Source organism: Mytilus californianus, unplaced genomic scaffold, assembly GCF_021869535.1.
Source record: "Mytilus californianus isolate M0D057914Y unplaced genomic scaffold, xbMytCali1.0.p SCAF_6, whole genome shotgun sequence".
Taxonomy (NCBI): domain Eukaryota; kingdom Metazoa; phylum Mollusca; class Bivalvia; order Mytilida; family Mytilidae; genus Mytilus; species Mytilus californianus.
The window spans coordinates 117,151,140-117,167,025 of NW_026262712.1; the positions used below are offsets into that span (position 1 = coordinate 117,151,140).

The 15,886-nt window shown below is 33.4% G+C and overlaps 1 protein-coding gene and 1 long non-coding RNA gene across 2 annotated transcripts; one reads left to right on the forward strand and one right to left on the reverse strand.

Moving 5' to 3' along the window:
• Positions 1 to 1,133: 1,133 nt before the first annotated feature.
• Positions 1,134 to 5,905, reverse strand: LOC127704624 (macrophage mannose receptor 1-like). Its single transcript, XM_052208743.1, has 3 exons — positions 5,575 to 5,905; positions 4,195 to 4,377; positions 1,134 to 1,935 (listed from the first exon to the last, which is right to left on the reverse strand). Exons 1-3 carry the CDS (start codon positions 5,879 to 5,881, stop codon positions 1,703 to 1,705), a joined length of 723 nt encoding a protein of 240 aa, XP_052064703.1. The 5' UTR covers positions 5,882 to 5,905; the 3' UTR covers positions 1,134 to 1,702.
• A 4,393-nt stretch (positions 5,906 to 10,298) lies between these two features.
• LOC127704585 (uncharacterized) lies at positions 10,299 to 12,022 on the forward strand. The gene is made up of 3 exons (XR_007983399.1): positions 10,299 to 10,404; positions 10,747 to 10,793; positions 11,957 to 12,022. It is a non-coding gene; the product is annotated as an uncharacterized LOC127704585 (long non-coding RNA).
• Positions 12,023 to 15,886: the final 3,864 nt, after the last annotated feature.

The following is a 15,886-nucleotide window of genomic DNA, read 5'->3' on the forward strand; positions in this document are numbered from 1 at the left end:
ACACGGATATTTGCTCATTAATTTCATTCTGCTTACGTAAAAAAAAATACGTTAATCATATGAAATCACGGATATGATCTGAACAAAGCCTAACAACATTATTTTTAGGATAAGTTTGTGTGGCCTATCAGTGTTACGCATGTATCATTTCCAATTTGTTTCAATATATCTAAAAAGGTTTTGGCTGTTTCTCCGGTTGTTTGATGTATCTGTTACGGGAAAACATTTGAGAACATCGCTCCCCTCACTAGCAGTTACAGCATCGTCTACAATTCAATATCTAAAGTTCAAGTAATGGTTCAAGGAGAAAATCCCTTGTTGGAACTGTTATCCGGGGATGAAAAAAAATTATGACGACCAAAGACGAGCAACAGCCCGAAACTAGTGCTCAAACGACAAAAAAGCTGATCCAAAAAATCATATCATTGATGCAGCTTGGTAAAAGGAAACTGTTGATATATGAGAAATTCATGGCTAAGAAAATTTCTAAAAATATTAAAGGCTTGAGATTCAGCTTTCTTCAGATTTAAGCAATTAAGATAGATTATGACTTATGGTGCAATAAATTTCCGTGTTTTCCCAGTTCAATTAAAAACCCGAAAATACTTCTTGTTTCACTCCTCTTACGTCATACAACAATATGTATTGCAATAAGTTGTTGCTGACGCCGCATCAAAACAAATTGTGAATGCATAGAAAAAGATATTGATCCTTAAAATTTCTACTTTAATTCGAATTAAAAAAAAACGTTTTCAATGCAATAAAAAGAATAAGAAATCAAAGAATTCAAATATCGAAATATATTCAACTTGTGACCGAACAACACTGATAATTAACGCACGCGCATTCGTAAATTTATGAGTTGCTTTGTCACTAGTTGAATATTTATCTTTTTTTTAATTCTTCAATTAGTTATTCCATAATCAAATACGGCGAAGAAGTAGTAAATCTGTTATCTTATTATATTCGCTTGTTAAGCATGACATAGGTGATAATCATCAAATAATAAATTTATTCCTGAAGATTCACTATGAATGACAATGCAATTCATTGTTCCAAAATAATATTTCCAATTTCAAAAATTAAGAAATTACACTTTCAAAATTTTGAAATGATGGATATGTGGTAAATATTTGATACAAAAGTTTTTGAAATACCAAGAATAAACAAAGGGCTATTGTCTTTATTCAACAATGATCTAAGCTGTAATTGTGTGTTTTGTCATCTTGGATTGAAATAAAAAGAGCAAATTTTGACTCAAGTAAAACTATGTTATGTATTTGAAAGAATTTTCTTTTTAAGAAAGGAATTAATGTGATTTTATCATATCATAACGACTATCTGAAAGGTTCAAAACATTCAAACTCTGTTTAAAAAGACAGATAATTTGAAATGAAGTTTGTACATGCAAACACTTGTACGTTGAGAATTGGTGGGAACTGTTATTGTCTTTGCTATTGAAATTTGATGGAATTAATTGATTTAAGTGTAAATGCATCGATTTTGGATAGTTAGATGATTACCTTCTCATATCTGAAAAGGTAAATCACTGAGAATCAAAACAAACGTTTGTACTGTTGTATTGACATGCAAATATGTAATGAAACACTAGCGTAACAAGAGTTTATTTTTCATCACCCGAGCATCGAGTCAGAAGGTCATTACTATGATCAATTAAAGTCAAATATCACCTTTTTTCGAACTAGAACAATTTAAGTTCACAAACAAATCCAAATAACTGTGTCCCGATGCAGTCATGCCACATTCCCTGGTCTTGAGCTAATGAGCATAAATAAATTTGATCATACGCTTCTGGTTGGCCTAGATTCCATGGTAAGTATGTTATAGGGGTTCCATCATCAAATTCCCATTCTGATGTATTTGGGATTCTTTTCCCTTGCAAGTATACATGACCTGTCGTGAACTGTTTATCAACTACAAATACATGCAATATATTACAGTTATAATATTGACTAATACATGTATTGATTTAGTCTTATTATGGGCCGGTACTAAGCCGGTCCATTATATGATATGGGTTTGAGATTGTTACATGATTTTCTGCGGATCTTCTGTATATGCAAAATTAAAGATTTTTAGGTAATTGAAACAAATAAATTTTTATTAATTTTTATAAAAGAAGAAGATGGCAAAAGAAAAACTTAAATATATTTATAACAATGAATGGTCATGGTGTTTTTATGCACAGAATGCGTGACTCATATTTCCGTAAATTTCCCAAAAACAGGTTATTTTTAGAAATGTAAACAAGCAACCATGTTCTTACAACAACTCGTCGTCGGAACCTGGGAAATGATTTATAGTTTGCATTTTTTTTTTCTCAAAATGGTTATTTTATATTCTATTTTGATGATTATATATACAGTTTTCATCATTTAGAAAAATAATCATAATAAAGATATCTTAAATTTACTTTCAACGTAAACGATCTCGAGAGTTTTTATTGGTAACATGTTTCAGTAACTGAAAGTGATTTTCAAACCTCTCAAATATCCACTTGGTGTTTGTTAATACTTTGCAATTTTACTGTAACCAAATAGAAATGAAAACATTTTGTCAAGGATTTCACAGCTGTTACGAAGAGAAAAATTTGCTATACTGTCTGAAGCTTTCTGATTTTTAGTTGTAGTATGAAAGCAGTGTTTAGTCCGTCGTATACTCAATGAAAATATGAAGAGTAAATGTACACGAGACAATATCATTTCAATACACGGTACAACCCAAAAATGGAAATTTTGTATTATTGTCCTTCATCTTCAAGTCATCATGAGGCATTCAACAATGAGCAATATTTCTCATAACGTAGTAAGTTCAAGTTGACCTCTGAGTCGCATCGGTTTGAGCAAAATTCATTGTTAAATATCATACAAAGCTACATTCATATTTTTATGTCTGTTTGTTGATAATTTAAAATTTCACCAAAACCGAATAGAAATGAAAACATCATGTCCAGGATTTCTCAACCTTTACTGAGAGGAATAATTTGACATTTGTTTGCTTTAAGATTTTTATATCTGTTGTCAAACGAAGTTTGGGAAGGGATATAGTGTTTCTTCTGTCCGTCACAAAGTTAAAGTCCATCTATCTGTGGAATTATAAGTCATAGTTCACAAGACTTTGTTCATAGATGCGTCTTGAATAACCAAGGGATCATGATTTTTAAAAGAGAGGCGCTAAATATATCAAAGGGATCTTCAAACACGAAAATAAACTGACGATGCCATGTAAAAAAAAAACGACGAAAAAATAAAGTTGTTAACTTCTATGTCATTTGGTTTCTGGTGGAGAGTTAACTCAATCAAATCACATCTTCTTATTTTTTAAAAAGCATTATCGAAAAGACAACATAGAAACTTACAGACTAGGCAACACGAGCACCAACTAAAACCGGAGGTGATCTCATGTGCTCTGGAAGGGTTAGCAAATGCTGCACCACATGTGGCATCCGTCGTATTTTTCGTTCATTTAACGTTCTCGCTTATTTTATAAACCTCATCAAAGATACCAGGATGATAATTTGGTATACTTGACGTGCGTTTATGTCTACATATTTAAGACTTATTAACTGAAAACAGTTTGAAGGCAAATAAAGTACGAAGTTAAAATGTATTGAAAACCAAAAAATTCAAAAAGTTATATATAGATATAAGAAGATGTATGGAAATCAAAACCTGAAGTGTTCTAAATAATTCAACATGTTAAAAACAGTATATTTACAGAAAATAAAAGTGTCATCGATATTCCATATGCATGCAAAACTGATGACTATTGTGCTAGTGATACCATCTGGGACGCATCGCCTTCGAACAGTAGCAACGACCTGGATGTAAAAACTCATCAAATATATTATAGGTTAATAATCAGTTGCGCAAGGCTCTCGGTTCGTCAACGAAATAAGGTAGTTCATAATTTGGTTTGAAATTCTATCAAAATATACCGGGGGTTTTTAGGGGTTTTTTTTTGTTGTTTTTTTTTTTTTTTTTTTGCTCTTCGAACTTTTTCTAGAGCATACACGATGTAAGTTAGTGAAAATACAATTCACATACTAACAAAAATAAGTACAATACATTTTGATAAACGTCATACCTTTGATAAATCATATGAAACTATGAAAGCTTACTGAAATGATCACCCAAAACCACATATGATATATAGCATGAACACAATACGTACCTGCTAAAAAAGAATACAAAACGTTTTGTTTTTCCTGACTGTCTATTCTGACTAGTGATGAGTTTTCTGATTGACATGTAGAAACAGCTTCATGGTATGTTACCTTAACATTATAAAACTTAATACACAGCATGACATTCGATTTGTATGAATATCCTTCTTCTGTCAGACAATTGTTAACATCTGTAAATGTAAAAAAAAAGCGCTATCAAATGTATGCGCCCGAGTCGCTTTTCTGGATTTGCCTGCATTTGGAACTCTCAAAACTACAAGATTTGAAAGTATCAAAACAGGTGGAGACCTATTTGCCCAAAAAGAACCTTGCAAGATCCTTTAAGATCAGTTTTGCCTTGTGAGAAAGAACATTAATGTGTCCTAATAGTTACTAACTTCATTAACGGATTGATTATTTCATGCCTATTACTATCACGTTTCTCTTTCTTTCCTTTTTTTTTTTTTTTTGAAATAAGCAGATGACTTAGATAGACATAGTTAAAATTTGAAGTTTGCTCACATAATCTACATTTTCTTGAAGTATCTCCAATTTATTGTTTAGTTTAAACAGTATTTTATTCAAATAAATTGAATTGGATTGGGCAACAGGCAAATCATATGTGATCCCTCTCCATAATGTATTGTGTCTATAAATGAGCTGCTGTACATCCTCGATCATGCTTTCAAATCATACATCAATAATTTTGCTATTATCATAATAAACTATCACTTTAAAGGAGATTGAACGATGGATATTTAATATTTATAGATTATCGTTGGTCATCTCAACGAGATTGATTTTCTCGCTTGAGCCGGTACGGCGAAAGTGAGAAAAGCAATCGAGTTGAGATGACGAATGATAATCTGTTTATCGCTATTTTACCTATGAAGACGTCGTTAATTTCATTGACAACGGCACGTGCGCTCTTAGTTTCTACCGATAATTTTTCATATCACTCTACTGTGCTGAGAAAGGAAATTATCAGTCAGTTAGATCAAAGGAAAATTTCGTAAAATAGCGATAATTTAAACTTATCTAAAACGAAAGATAATATTCGATGTTCTTCAACTACTTACTTTTGGTCTTTTTAAGTTTGTTTTATTCGAGCTTCCTTGGTGGGTTGCTTGTAAACATTAGAAATTAGAAGGCGTTCAGTATAATCAAAACAGCCAGGAATTTGAATTTCAACAGAATGACCATTAAAAATACCGAAATATTTGTATTGTTGGTACGTAATTTTCTCTGATTGCGATTTTATATTCTACGCCAATTTAGAACGGTTTTAATGAAACAGTTTAAGACACGATATCCAAAATATTAACAGAGTCGGTTCTTGATATATTACCAATTTCCGTGATAAAGATATCTATACATTTCCTACTAACCTTTCAAATAGTACATCCTTCCATCATCCAAGGTTACATCTGAATATTTTAACATAGAGTACATATAACAAATGTTATTTCGTGGGTTGTAAGACATTGATGAACATTGTGTAAGTGTATTGCATTCTCTAAAGCACTCTATACTGGTCTCCGTCGTCATAGATTTAACAAGATTTCCTTTTATATGTTTATTCCGTAGTTCTTTTCTTTCGGTCATTGTGTTAAAATCTCCATCAATACTTCTAGGAATTAAAGTAATAAAACTGGTCACTATAAAACAAAAATAGTTCTTGAAACTTCGTTCCATCTTTGCTTTTGCTCTGAATATATCCTTGTCTCGTGGGTTTTCGTTCTTTTAAGAATGCACTGTGACGTCACAATTTGCATTGAAAAAGCATCCATAGTACGAAAACATATGATCTGACCATAATCATTTGATTCGAATAATGACGACTTTATCATAATGGAGTTAATTCTAATGATTTTTGCCTGTATTTAATTTTCTATTATCTAAACAAGCTAATGTAAGTTAATGTAGTTTGATTGTTGATTTAATATTAACAGCATTTTTCATTGATTGTAATTTATTTAGTATAATACACTGTAATAATATATGCGAAACAAAACATGTCTCCAAGCTCAATATCTATTTCCTTTTTTAATATTTGAACTACAAAACATCAAACTAACTATCATTTAATGCAAAAAATGGTCTCTAAGCTCAATATTTACTTCCTATCCAATATTTGAACAACAACAAAAATCAAAGTAAATCAAAATCAAATTAAATATTACTTTTATATATGCATATGCTCATTCATGGTTCTACAATTTGTCGATACCTGCATATTGGCATGGCCCAATGTCATGTTTTTCGATGACTGTTAATGACGTCTTTACACTGAATCCATTGGATGTTGGATGTGTACTGATTGATATTTTAGTCAAAGATGATTGATTTTTTTTATTAATTGTGATTAGCTTTGCAATGGCTGTCAGGAACTGCAAGTACTCTCAGATCTGCACTAAGTTTCTTTTTTGTTGTTGGGATGTATAAATACCCTTTCACGTCGGGTCTGTGCCTTCGTTAGATTTCTTGTATCGATCTGATGAGTTAAGCCCTTTCCAGCTGTTTTTTTTTATGATTTTATCTTTTGTTGTACTGTTACACCAAAGTCCCAGGTTATGGGAGGAGTATGGCGCCAACAAATTAATTTCATCCCGCTACATTGTTTATGTTCCTGTCCCAATTTAAGTCATGAGCTTGTAAGTCAGTGGTTGTTGTTTGCTGTTGTATATCATATTTAATTTGTTTTTATTCATTGTTGTTTGTTTACACAAATCAGGCTGTTAGTTTTCTCGTTTGAATTGTTTTACATTAGGGATGTCATAGCTGACTATAAGGTACGGGTTTTGCTCATTATTGAAGGTCGTGCGGTGGCATAAAATTGTAACGTCTATGTCTTTTGGTTGCTGGTGGAGAGCTGTCTCATTGGCAATTATGCCACATCTTCTTATCTTTGTACAACGTTAAACAGTTATTAAACCGTTATTTTGCATACAAATTATGAATCGTATAAAAATTTCCTTGTGTAAAGGCACTAAAAAATTTACTTTGTGACGAACTATACCGATTCCAAAACAACAACAAAATTTGATTAAAGGATAAATGTTTAACGTCAAGAGGCAAAATAAATTGATATTAAGAACGAAAACATGTTAATGTTATATTAACGACAAGCTGAGTCGGGTTTTCAACGAGCTAGTTAAGAAAGTAACCTGTTCGCAGCATCACGTGTCACCTTGCCCGTATACATTATTCTGTCTCCGGGCGACCAAACTTTGATCTTAGTAATACTCTTAAATACCAATGTGTGTCTTTACACATGTGAACTATACTTAGGCCAAAAGTGAATATACGTTTAAAAGCGGAATGCAAACCTTTGTATCATAGAAACTGTGAAACGGCGTCTCGCACAAAGACCGCAAGTGCAATTCTTTGTTCTTGACAACAATTTCAAAAATTATACTATTTATATACATGTCTGAATGACTGAACAAATATCTGTATAAATATCTATGAAGTTCATCAGGATCGTAACAATATGAACATTTAAGCAGTAGGCACAGATTAGTACATACGGTCACGATCTGACTCATCTGAGGGGCCAGTTCGTACATTTAACCCTTGGCTCGCAAAGATGTAAGAACCATACGGCAATATAGACCAATGATGGTCATGCTTCGAACGTTTTACAGGCGCCATCACGAGTGTGTTGGACTTTATGAGATATCCGTGTTAAAATTACCTTTTAGCTTAAATCTCTTCCTGTTTTCCTGGATTGTGATATCATCAAACTATAGACATGTACCCAAGTTTTTTACTTACTAGGAGCAACATGACGGGTGCCACTTGATGTTGGAATAATTTTAGCACAGTTGGTATTCCAATGGGTAAAAATTGTGCATCGCTATACTGGCCTATCTGTTATTGTACTCATATGAAGCAGTATTCATATAGAAACTTCTCAAAGACAAACAGAAAATGTATTTTGCAAAGTTTTTTAATTTCATTTTCAGATAGATAGATTGACGGTGTTCTGTCACTCAATAACCCACATTTCAGTTAGTGCCTACATCTTCTAATGTAGCAAGTGATTATTGTGAATTGATGCCATGAAAATTAGCGACGTTATCCAATCAAAATGAACGTTACAAACGATGTTGCATTAGAATTCTGTATCTATGTTACATGAACTTCAAACTTATTAACTGAAACCACAATAAATCATACTAGTAACAAAACACTTCGATTGAATTCAATGCACAAATATCTGGCATATAAACAATAGATGAACTTTGAGTATGTTTTAAAAGACAAATATCGGTTCGAAATCTCGGTAAATTCATTATATATGAAATTTAGTTCCTATTCAAACAGCACATACTACATAACAATGCGTAACATTTCAAGTTACTAGAAAACTAAGCACCAAACTAATTGAAACAATTATTAAAGTAAAACCTTTGAATGGTACCTGAAGTGTAAGGCTACAAAAAAACCTACAAAATGTACAACGTAATTTACAAGTTACTTTGTATTCAAACTTCTAAACTAAACCTTCAATTATTTATCAACTTTTAATCTTCCTTGAACAAAGAACCGATATTCAAACTTAGGTAGCACAATCCAAGCTCTAAATATTGAATTCGTAAATTCATGAGACATGCACCTATATATAGTCTCCGAGAAACCTTTTCTCTGAAACTCTGAAGCACTGAAGTTACCAGACAACCACAAACTACCTGTTCGAGAGACTGTGACCTTCCCCGTGAGAAATTACATATTCAGAACAACTCTGAAGTCTGCAACTACCGTAAAGACTTCCAACTGCTTGCCTCAAACCACAAGCTTTCAACTTGAACTTATTACTTTACTTACTTCTCACTTATAATGGCGAAGTCACAAAATGTATCGGTGATCAGATCTGATATGTCAATAACGCTGACTGTCCGAATAAAGAGTCTCATAGCAACCATTTATGAAAGAGTGCTTTTCAAATAAGTTGTGTTAATGCATGGTTCAAACGAGTAATTTATGAAGGCTTACATTTTATTTTTGGTGAAAAATATTGTCTTATACTTAAACTGTAATTTTTGCCACAGTATTCTGGACATTCAGTCTGAAATATTTTGTGTACGTGATTTAACGAGCTGTTTTACTCCATTATTGACTGTTGTTTGTTTGTTCGGTTTTTTTTTTAGACAGCCTACAATTGAACTTTTGATGTGTTTCGTTTTTCTTATATATCATATTTCTATCATTTTTCATTTCTATTTTGATTTTTAATGCCAATTTGCATAGAAGACACTTATTGCAGTAATCCAATTTCCGCAGCATTGGTAAATCAAAAGATCAAAAAATATATTGTATTAGTTAATAATCTAAAAATAGCATTTAAATTTGATAAAAGATTACACAATCTAACTGAAGGTATCTTATAGCTTCAAAACCAAAAACGTTTAAGGGAACGACCATTAAACTTCAAGGGGGAGGGGGTATGGAAAAAAATATTCTGTAACCAGATTTTCCCCATACCTTATAGTGTTAAATTTGAAAAGCAAAATAAAAACGGTCGCTGTGCGCGAAAAAAAATTCTGACTCACAATAAAAAACCATGGTATGTAGATATACCAGCAATTTCTTTTCTTGTGTATGCATAACAATTTTCAAATCAAAACCTATGTTAAACAGTGTGACAATTAAATGTCCACTTACAGAGGCGGATTTAGAGGGGGCCAGGGGGCCCGCCCCCCCCCCCCCCCCTTTTCTGGGAAAAATATGGTTGATTATATAGGGAATCACTGAAGCATGACCGGAGCGGGCCCCCTCTTGGGCAGTCAGTGGGCCCCCACTTATGAAAATTTCTGGATCCGCCACTGACTTCTTCTCTAGGTAAATTCCTCCGCAACGGAGCACCCGTGTCACACGGTAAACACTAAAAAAGTCCTTATTTTCAATTAATATTGTTTAAAGACATGGAACGGACTAGATTAGTATATATACAATCCATAAAAAAAATAGTGTTGTCGTCATATACGTCATATCTCATTATGGTGCTCCTAAAAAGGATGCATATACAGAACAAATATACACAAGGATACATACATTAGTTTTATTCCCTTGTACTAAAATTTCCCTGACAGTGCTCAGGCAATAAGGGGAAACAACTCCTTACTATAATGCAACCGCCATGTTTATGCGGGGAAGACCGAGTTTTGTGATTACAAAAAGGTTGATTTAGCGGATCGTATATATCAGAATGACACGTAAGTCTGCCACATATCTTGCGATCTATCTATATGACAATAATAATCGCACTGTAAAAACTATTGTAACCAGACGACCAAAAAGTTGTGCTATTAAAAGTTATTGAAACGAAATCGAAAGATACTTCCGATTTCAACTTTTTTCAAGAAAATGAAATAAAAAGATAAACTATTCTATTTTTTGACATATTATCCATAACAAATGGTGTATAAAAGTCTACTACTCGATATTGAATGACAAAAATAAAATCAATCAACAAAATAATGAGTTTGCAGTTGACATTGTTGTTTTTCTATTGATATGCTAATCAAACACCACCTCACAAATTGTTTACCTCACAGTCATGACGAAACATAGAAATAGTTCCTACTTTAAGTGTTGGCAGAATGTAAGTGAATAATACCCTAGATTTTATTATATAATTTACATTGTCATTGCTTGATAATAGTCATCTGGTCATGTATATTTTTTACAAAAATGTACCATGTTGTACTGTTGTATACTCTCAGTCATTGTTTAATTGTCAGGTCAATATTAAATCTTTGCACATGGTAAGCATTATTGCTCCTTTCATAAAGGCAACCAAAGTGATTTTCAGTTTCGGATCCAGAACTTTTTATAAGGGGGGCCCACTGACTGACCCAAGGGGGGCTGCCCCCCCTCTGGATCCGCCTATACACCTTTAAGTATATTAACTCATATTTTTTTAATGCATGATCATGACCATAAAAAAAGCAAAAGACTGGACAGCTTTGTTTGAAATAATATACAGTTTGTATATAGATATAAGAAGATGGGGTATGAGTGCCAATGAGACAATATGTCTGATTATATGAAAAGTTTGTCTCATAGTCATTTAAGTAAAGTACAGCAAAGTAATCTTTATTTAAAGTCGGTTGCATATATAAATATCAATAACAAGGAACATGAGCTCTTAATTGGAACTCTTTAAGGATTATGTACCCTTTTGTTGTTTCAATGCTAAAGATGGAAATTTTAAAGAAAATCCAGCCGTTCCCTTGTAATCTAATGTTTGACCATTCTATGCTTAGTAGATAGAGCATTACTACTTGCAGTGCTAGCAATGATTTCCTTAGGACAAGTTTATAAATCAAAATATTGGTTAGGACAAATATAAATATGGACCAATTCAAGTACACCTTCTAGGGTGCACTCGACTTTAGTGACTCAGCACAAGGTTTTTTAGAATGTAAAGGTTGTTTAAGCCTTTTTGTAAATAACAAACGCTAGCACATCATGGACAAACAAGTGAGTAATCTATGTTATAAATTTTATAACAAAAATCTCTGTATAAAGTCTGTGAATTTTCTTCAAAAATCTTATATGCTTTTTGCGCCACATTATCCCTATTTTCTATTTAATGCAATGAAACAATAAATAAAATATAGCTTTGAAAGGAGTTTCCCCTTGGTACATGTATATGTGCAAAATGGCTAATCTCTAATATTCATTATCGTTGCTGTTTTGATATTATTGCACTTTGAAAATTTCAATTATTTTTTTCACACCTTTAAATTTTGGTTGTTGCAGATGCTGTTCTGATTGCAGAGGTATGTGAAATGGAAAGAACGAGATACATGTACATACAGAGACTGTTTGAATTCAAGGTGTAAGTACATATACATGTATATAATTATTAGAAATGACGTATCAGCTTATCAGTGAATGTACAAACATTTATAAGAGTTCTATATTTCAGTTGAAAAAAAACATTTTTTTTTGTCGTTTGAGTATATAAGCAAGGCAAATGGACTTGTTTGTTAATAGTACATTAGTCATCTAACATACTTCTAGAAAATATAATTTTATTGGACTGTTTTCCTCTGTTGTATACACAATTGAATGAATCAGCAGTAACAATAAGACAATTTTATCTCCAGAGGTGGATTTAGAAAGGGGGCAGTTGGCTGCCAACCATTTTATTGGAAAAATTTGGTTGATCATATAGAGAATCATTGAAACATGACTTGGTACCCTCTTATGAAAATTTAAGGATCTGCCGCTGATCTTTATATAATTACATGCCAATTTTGTTTATTCTTTATTTATATTATCAAAATATCTATATGACTCTTCTCTTTTTCAGGTAAAAATGAGCTACATGTACCAGAAAAGATGTTGAAAATACCAGGTCTGGACCTTTGTGGCTGCATGCAATTAATTCTGAAATACCAGGAAACAAGATGTAGCTGCACAGCAGACATGGCAGATCTTTAAATTGCTAATAGGCATCAACTCAACATTTTCAAGCTGCATATAAAAAGAAAAGCATTCCTTTTCATAGAATCCAAGAATTTTTTTAACCAAGTCAAGTGGTTATTAGACCTGTTATCATGAAAATACTAACATATATATTAGTATTTACAGTCACATGTAATATCCCAAATATAAGAACTATTTGGTATGTGTGACTATCTTTCTTCCCATGTCATGTTACATGTATGCTCAGAATATTTTAATGTCACAAGGATATGAAATGGATAAATGATATATTGTCAACCATTTAAATAAAACAGACAGGCTCACATATAAATTAACTGTCTATGTGAAAGTTCAAGTTGACTAAAATTGTCTAGAATTAAAAAAAACATATATCCAAAAGTACAGAATAGAATTGCCTTTCTGAGAAATTTGGATGTTTAATAGAATGATACTTGTAGCTTCTATTTTCTTGGATCTGTATCAATATAAAATAGGGAGATGTGGTATGATCGCCAATGCGACAACTTTCCACCAGAGACCAAAGTAAGTGTTAGAAAATACAGGTAACAGAAACTGTTATGTATGGCATTGTGTAGCAATCTATGAAAGAGACAAAGATTACAAAGTGTAAAATAATTCCGACAAGATAACCAACCATCAAGGCTTCCTCTTAAACCAGCCAACTCACTGAAACTAAACATAACAGCCAATTACAGTCATATTCACAATAGGTACTATTTTGGGTCAACAGAGAATTCAAAATAGCCACCAAAGGCAATGAAAATTAGAATGAGAACTCAATAGGATATTGACTTGGATTATTTTCAACTAGGTTTAATACAAATGGTCCCAGTTTTCAAGAACAAATAAAATGGAATCAAATGATCCAGGAATATTCAGTCTGTCCAACACTTTTGAAAATTTGTTTTCAGTGCTTTTAATCACAATATGTTATGTTCAAGCAGAGACATACAGGGCTCGACAATAACGCTTGTCCGATTGTCCGGTACCAGAGGAAAAAAAGGTCGGACAAGTAAAAACCATATCAAGCTTGTCCGACGGGACAAGTAAAATCATTCTGTAGAAAATTAATTAAATCCAACTTTGATGATCAAAGTAATAAACAAAAAACAAGAAAAGAGGATAAAAATAAATAGTAATTTGACATGTTTACTTGCGATCGATAATTTAAAACTGGTTCTTTGTCAGATACTTTATAACAAATAAAACGCATACTATTCTCGAAATCAGTCTTACTATCGGAATCAGCGGTGCGCTCTGTAGATAAGGTAACAAGACAGTTCGGCACCGGCAAGGAAATGAATCGGCTCCATGTTTAATAGACAGTTCGGTACTGTTTGAGACATTTCGGTACCAAGAAAAACCAGTACAAAAATGTACCTCATTTTTCCCCATGTTATTCTGTTGCTTTATAATAAAAAAATGATAAATTGTATTTAACAAAAATATTTTTTAAATAAAAATGAAGAAATTATTGACCATAAAATTCATAAAATCATATGATCATATTTAGACAAAACAATATTTGATTGTGTTTGAATAAACATTTTAATATATTAAAACAAAGCTGATTGTAGTAAGGCATTAATAATAATAATCAATATTTTATCAACATAAAAGACCAGGATACAAACCAAAAGAGTGTAGACTGAAGGCCTACCAGACTGTGCCTGATGTGAAGAGTCTTTGGCATTGATGAAAACTAGGACCTAAGTCCTGTGACTAGACATGACTAGATTCAGTTGTTCTCGACTAATCTTTTTGAAAAGGATATTAAGAAATATAAATCAAATTCTGTTCTATTGTTTTAATTCATTTTGTTCATTGAATCAATCTAAAATGCAAAAAAAGGATAGTATAAAGGTTTTTTTTTTTGGACAAGTTACAATTCCATTCGGACAAGTAAGTTTTGATATGTACTTGTCCTATTGGGCAAGTTGGAAAAAAAGTTATTGTAGAGGCCTGACATACTACATGAAAAAGTAGTTAGCTGGTTGTTTTGAGGGATTGAATTCTGTTCTTGGAACAAAAACATAAAAAAAGAATGACACGAAATAAAGTAAAGTGGGGAATCCAGTTTTTCAAACTATGTACATACAGTTTGTATTTGAGTTTTTGACTTATTGTTTTAAGTGTTAATAGTGCTCCTTATGCCGCAGTCACACTAGGCCACGATCGCACTACGATCTCTGAAAAAAATGCAAATTTTGACGATCGTAGTGCGATCGTGAAGATCGCTGTAAGGTCGTGGTGAGGTCTTCATGATCGTGATGAGCGTGGCCATCTTTGAACATGTTCAAGACAATCGTGGTGCGGTCGTGCCGAAATCAGGTCGTAGTAGAAGCGTAGCGAGAGCGCAGTAAGGTCGTGGTAAGATTGCCAAGGTCGCTGTACCATCGTAGCGAGAGCGAAGCGTAAGCGCGAATCTAGTCCGAGAGATTGCGCTACGATCTCACAGCGACGTTATTACGACCTCACTACGACCATCACGTTCTCCCCGCGACCAAGCAACGCTTCTACTACGACTATACCACGTTTATACTACGCTGATCAAAACCATAATACCATTGGCTGATCCAGACGTGGGTTCCGGGGGTTGGAATCCCCCTTTTTTTGGACGATCAATGCATTTGAATAGGGACATATGGTTGGAACCCCCCCTCTTTTTAAAATGGCTGGATCCGCCCCTGAGTACGATTCTAGCACGCTTATCAGAGGCGGATTTAGAGGGTTTACCAGGGGGCCCGGCCCCCCTTTTGTGGGAAAAATTTGGTTGCCCGTTATATAGGCAATCACTGAAGCATGACTGGAGCGGGCCTCCTCTCAGTAGGCAGTCAGTGGGCCCCCCTTATGAAAATTTCTGGGTCCGCCACTGCTCATGCCGTCCTCATCAGGACCGTCTTACACCCGACTACGTTCATACTACGACCATTTCGAGTTCTAGCCATGCTCATTGTCATTGTCACATAAAATATATAAAAGCTCTCCATGTTTTATTTGTCTGTATGTAATTTGGACCTCATGACCCTAATATCCAACAGCTCAACCATGCTTTACACATCTGTATCATTTCCCGTGGGTATCATTCCCACTTTTGTTCAATAAAATATCGTCAGTTGATCTGGATAGATCAGCAATACGTTGTGATTCAGGTTGGATTGCTTGATCCGACATCTGTACTGGATCAGGATTCGTACCAGAGGCCCATCTGACTACATTTCCCCCACCACCACGCCC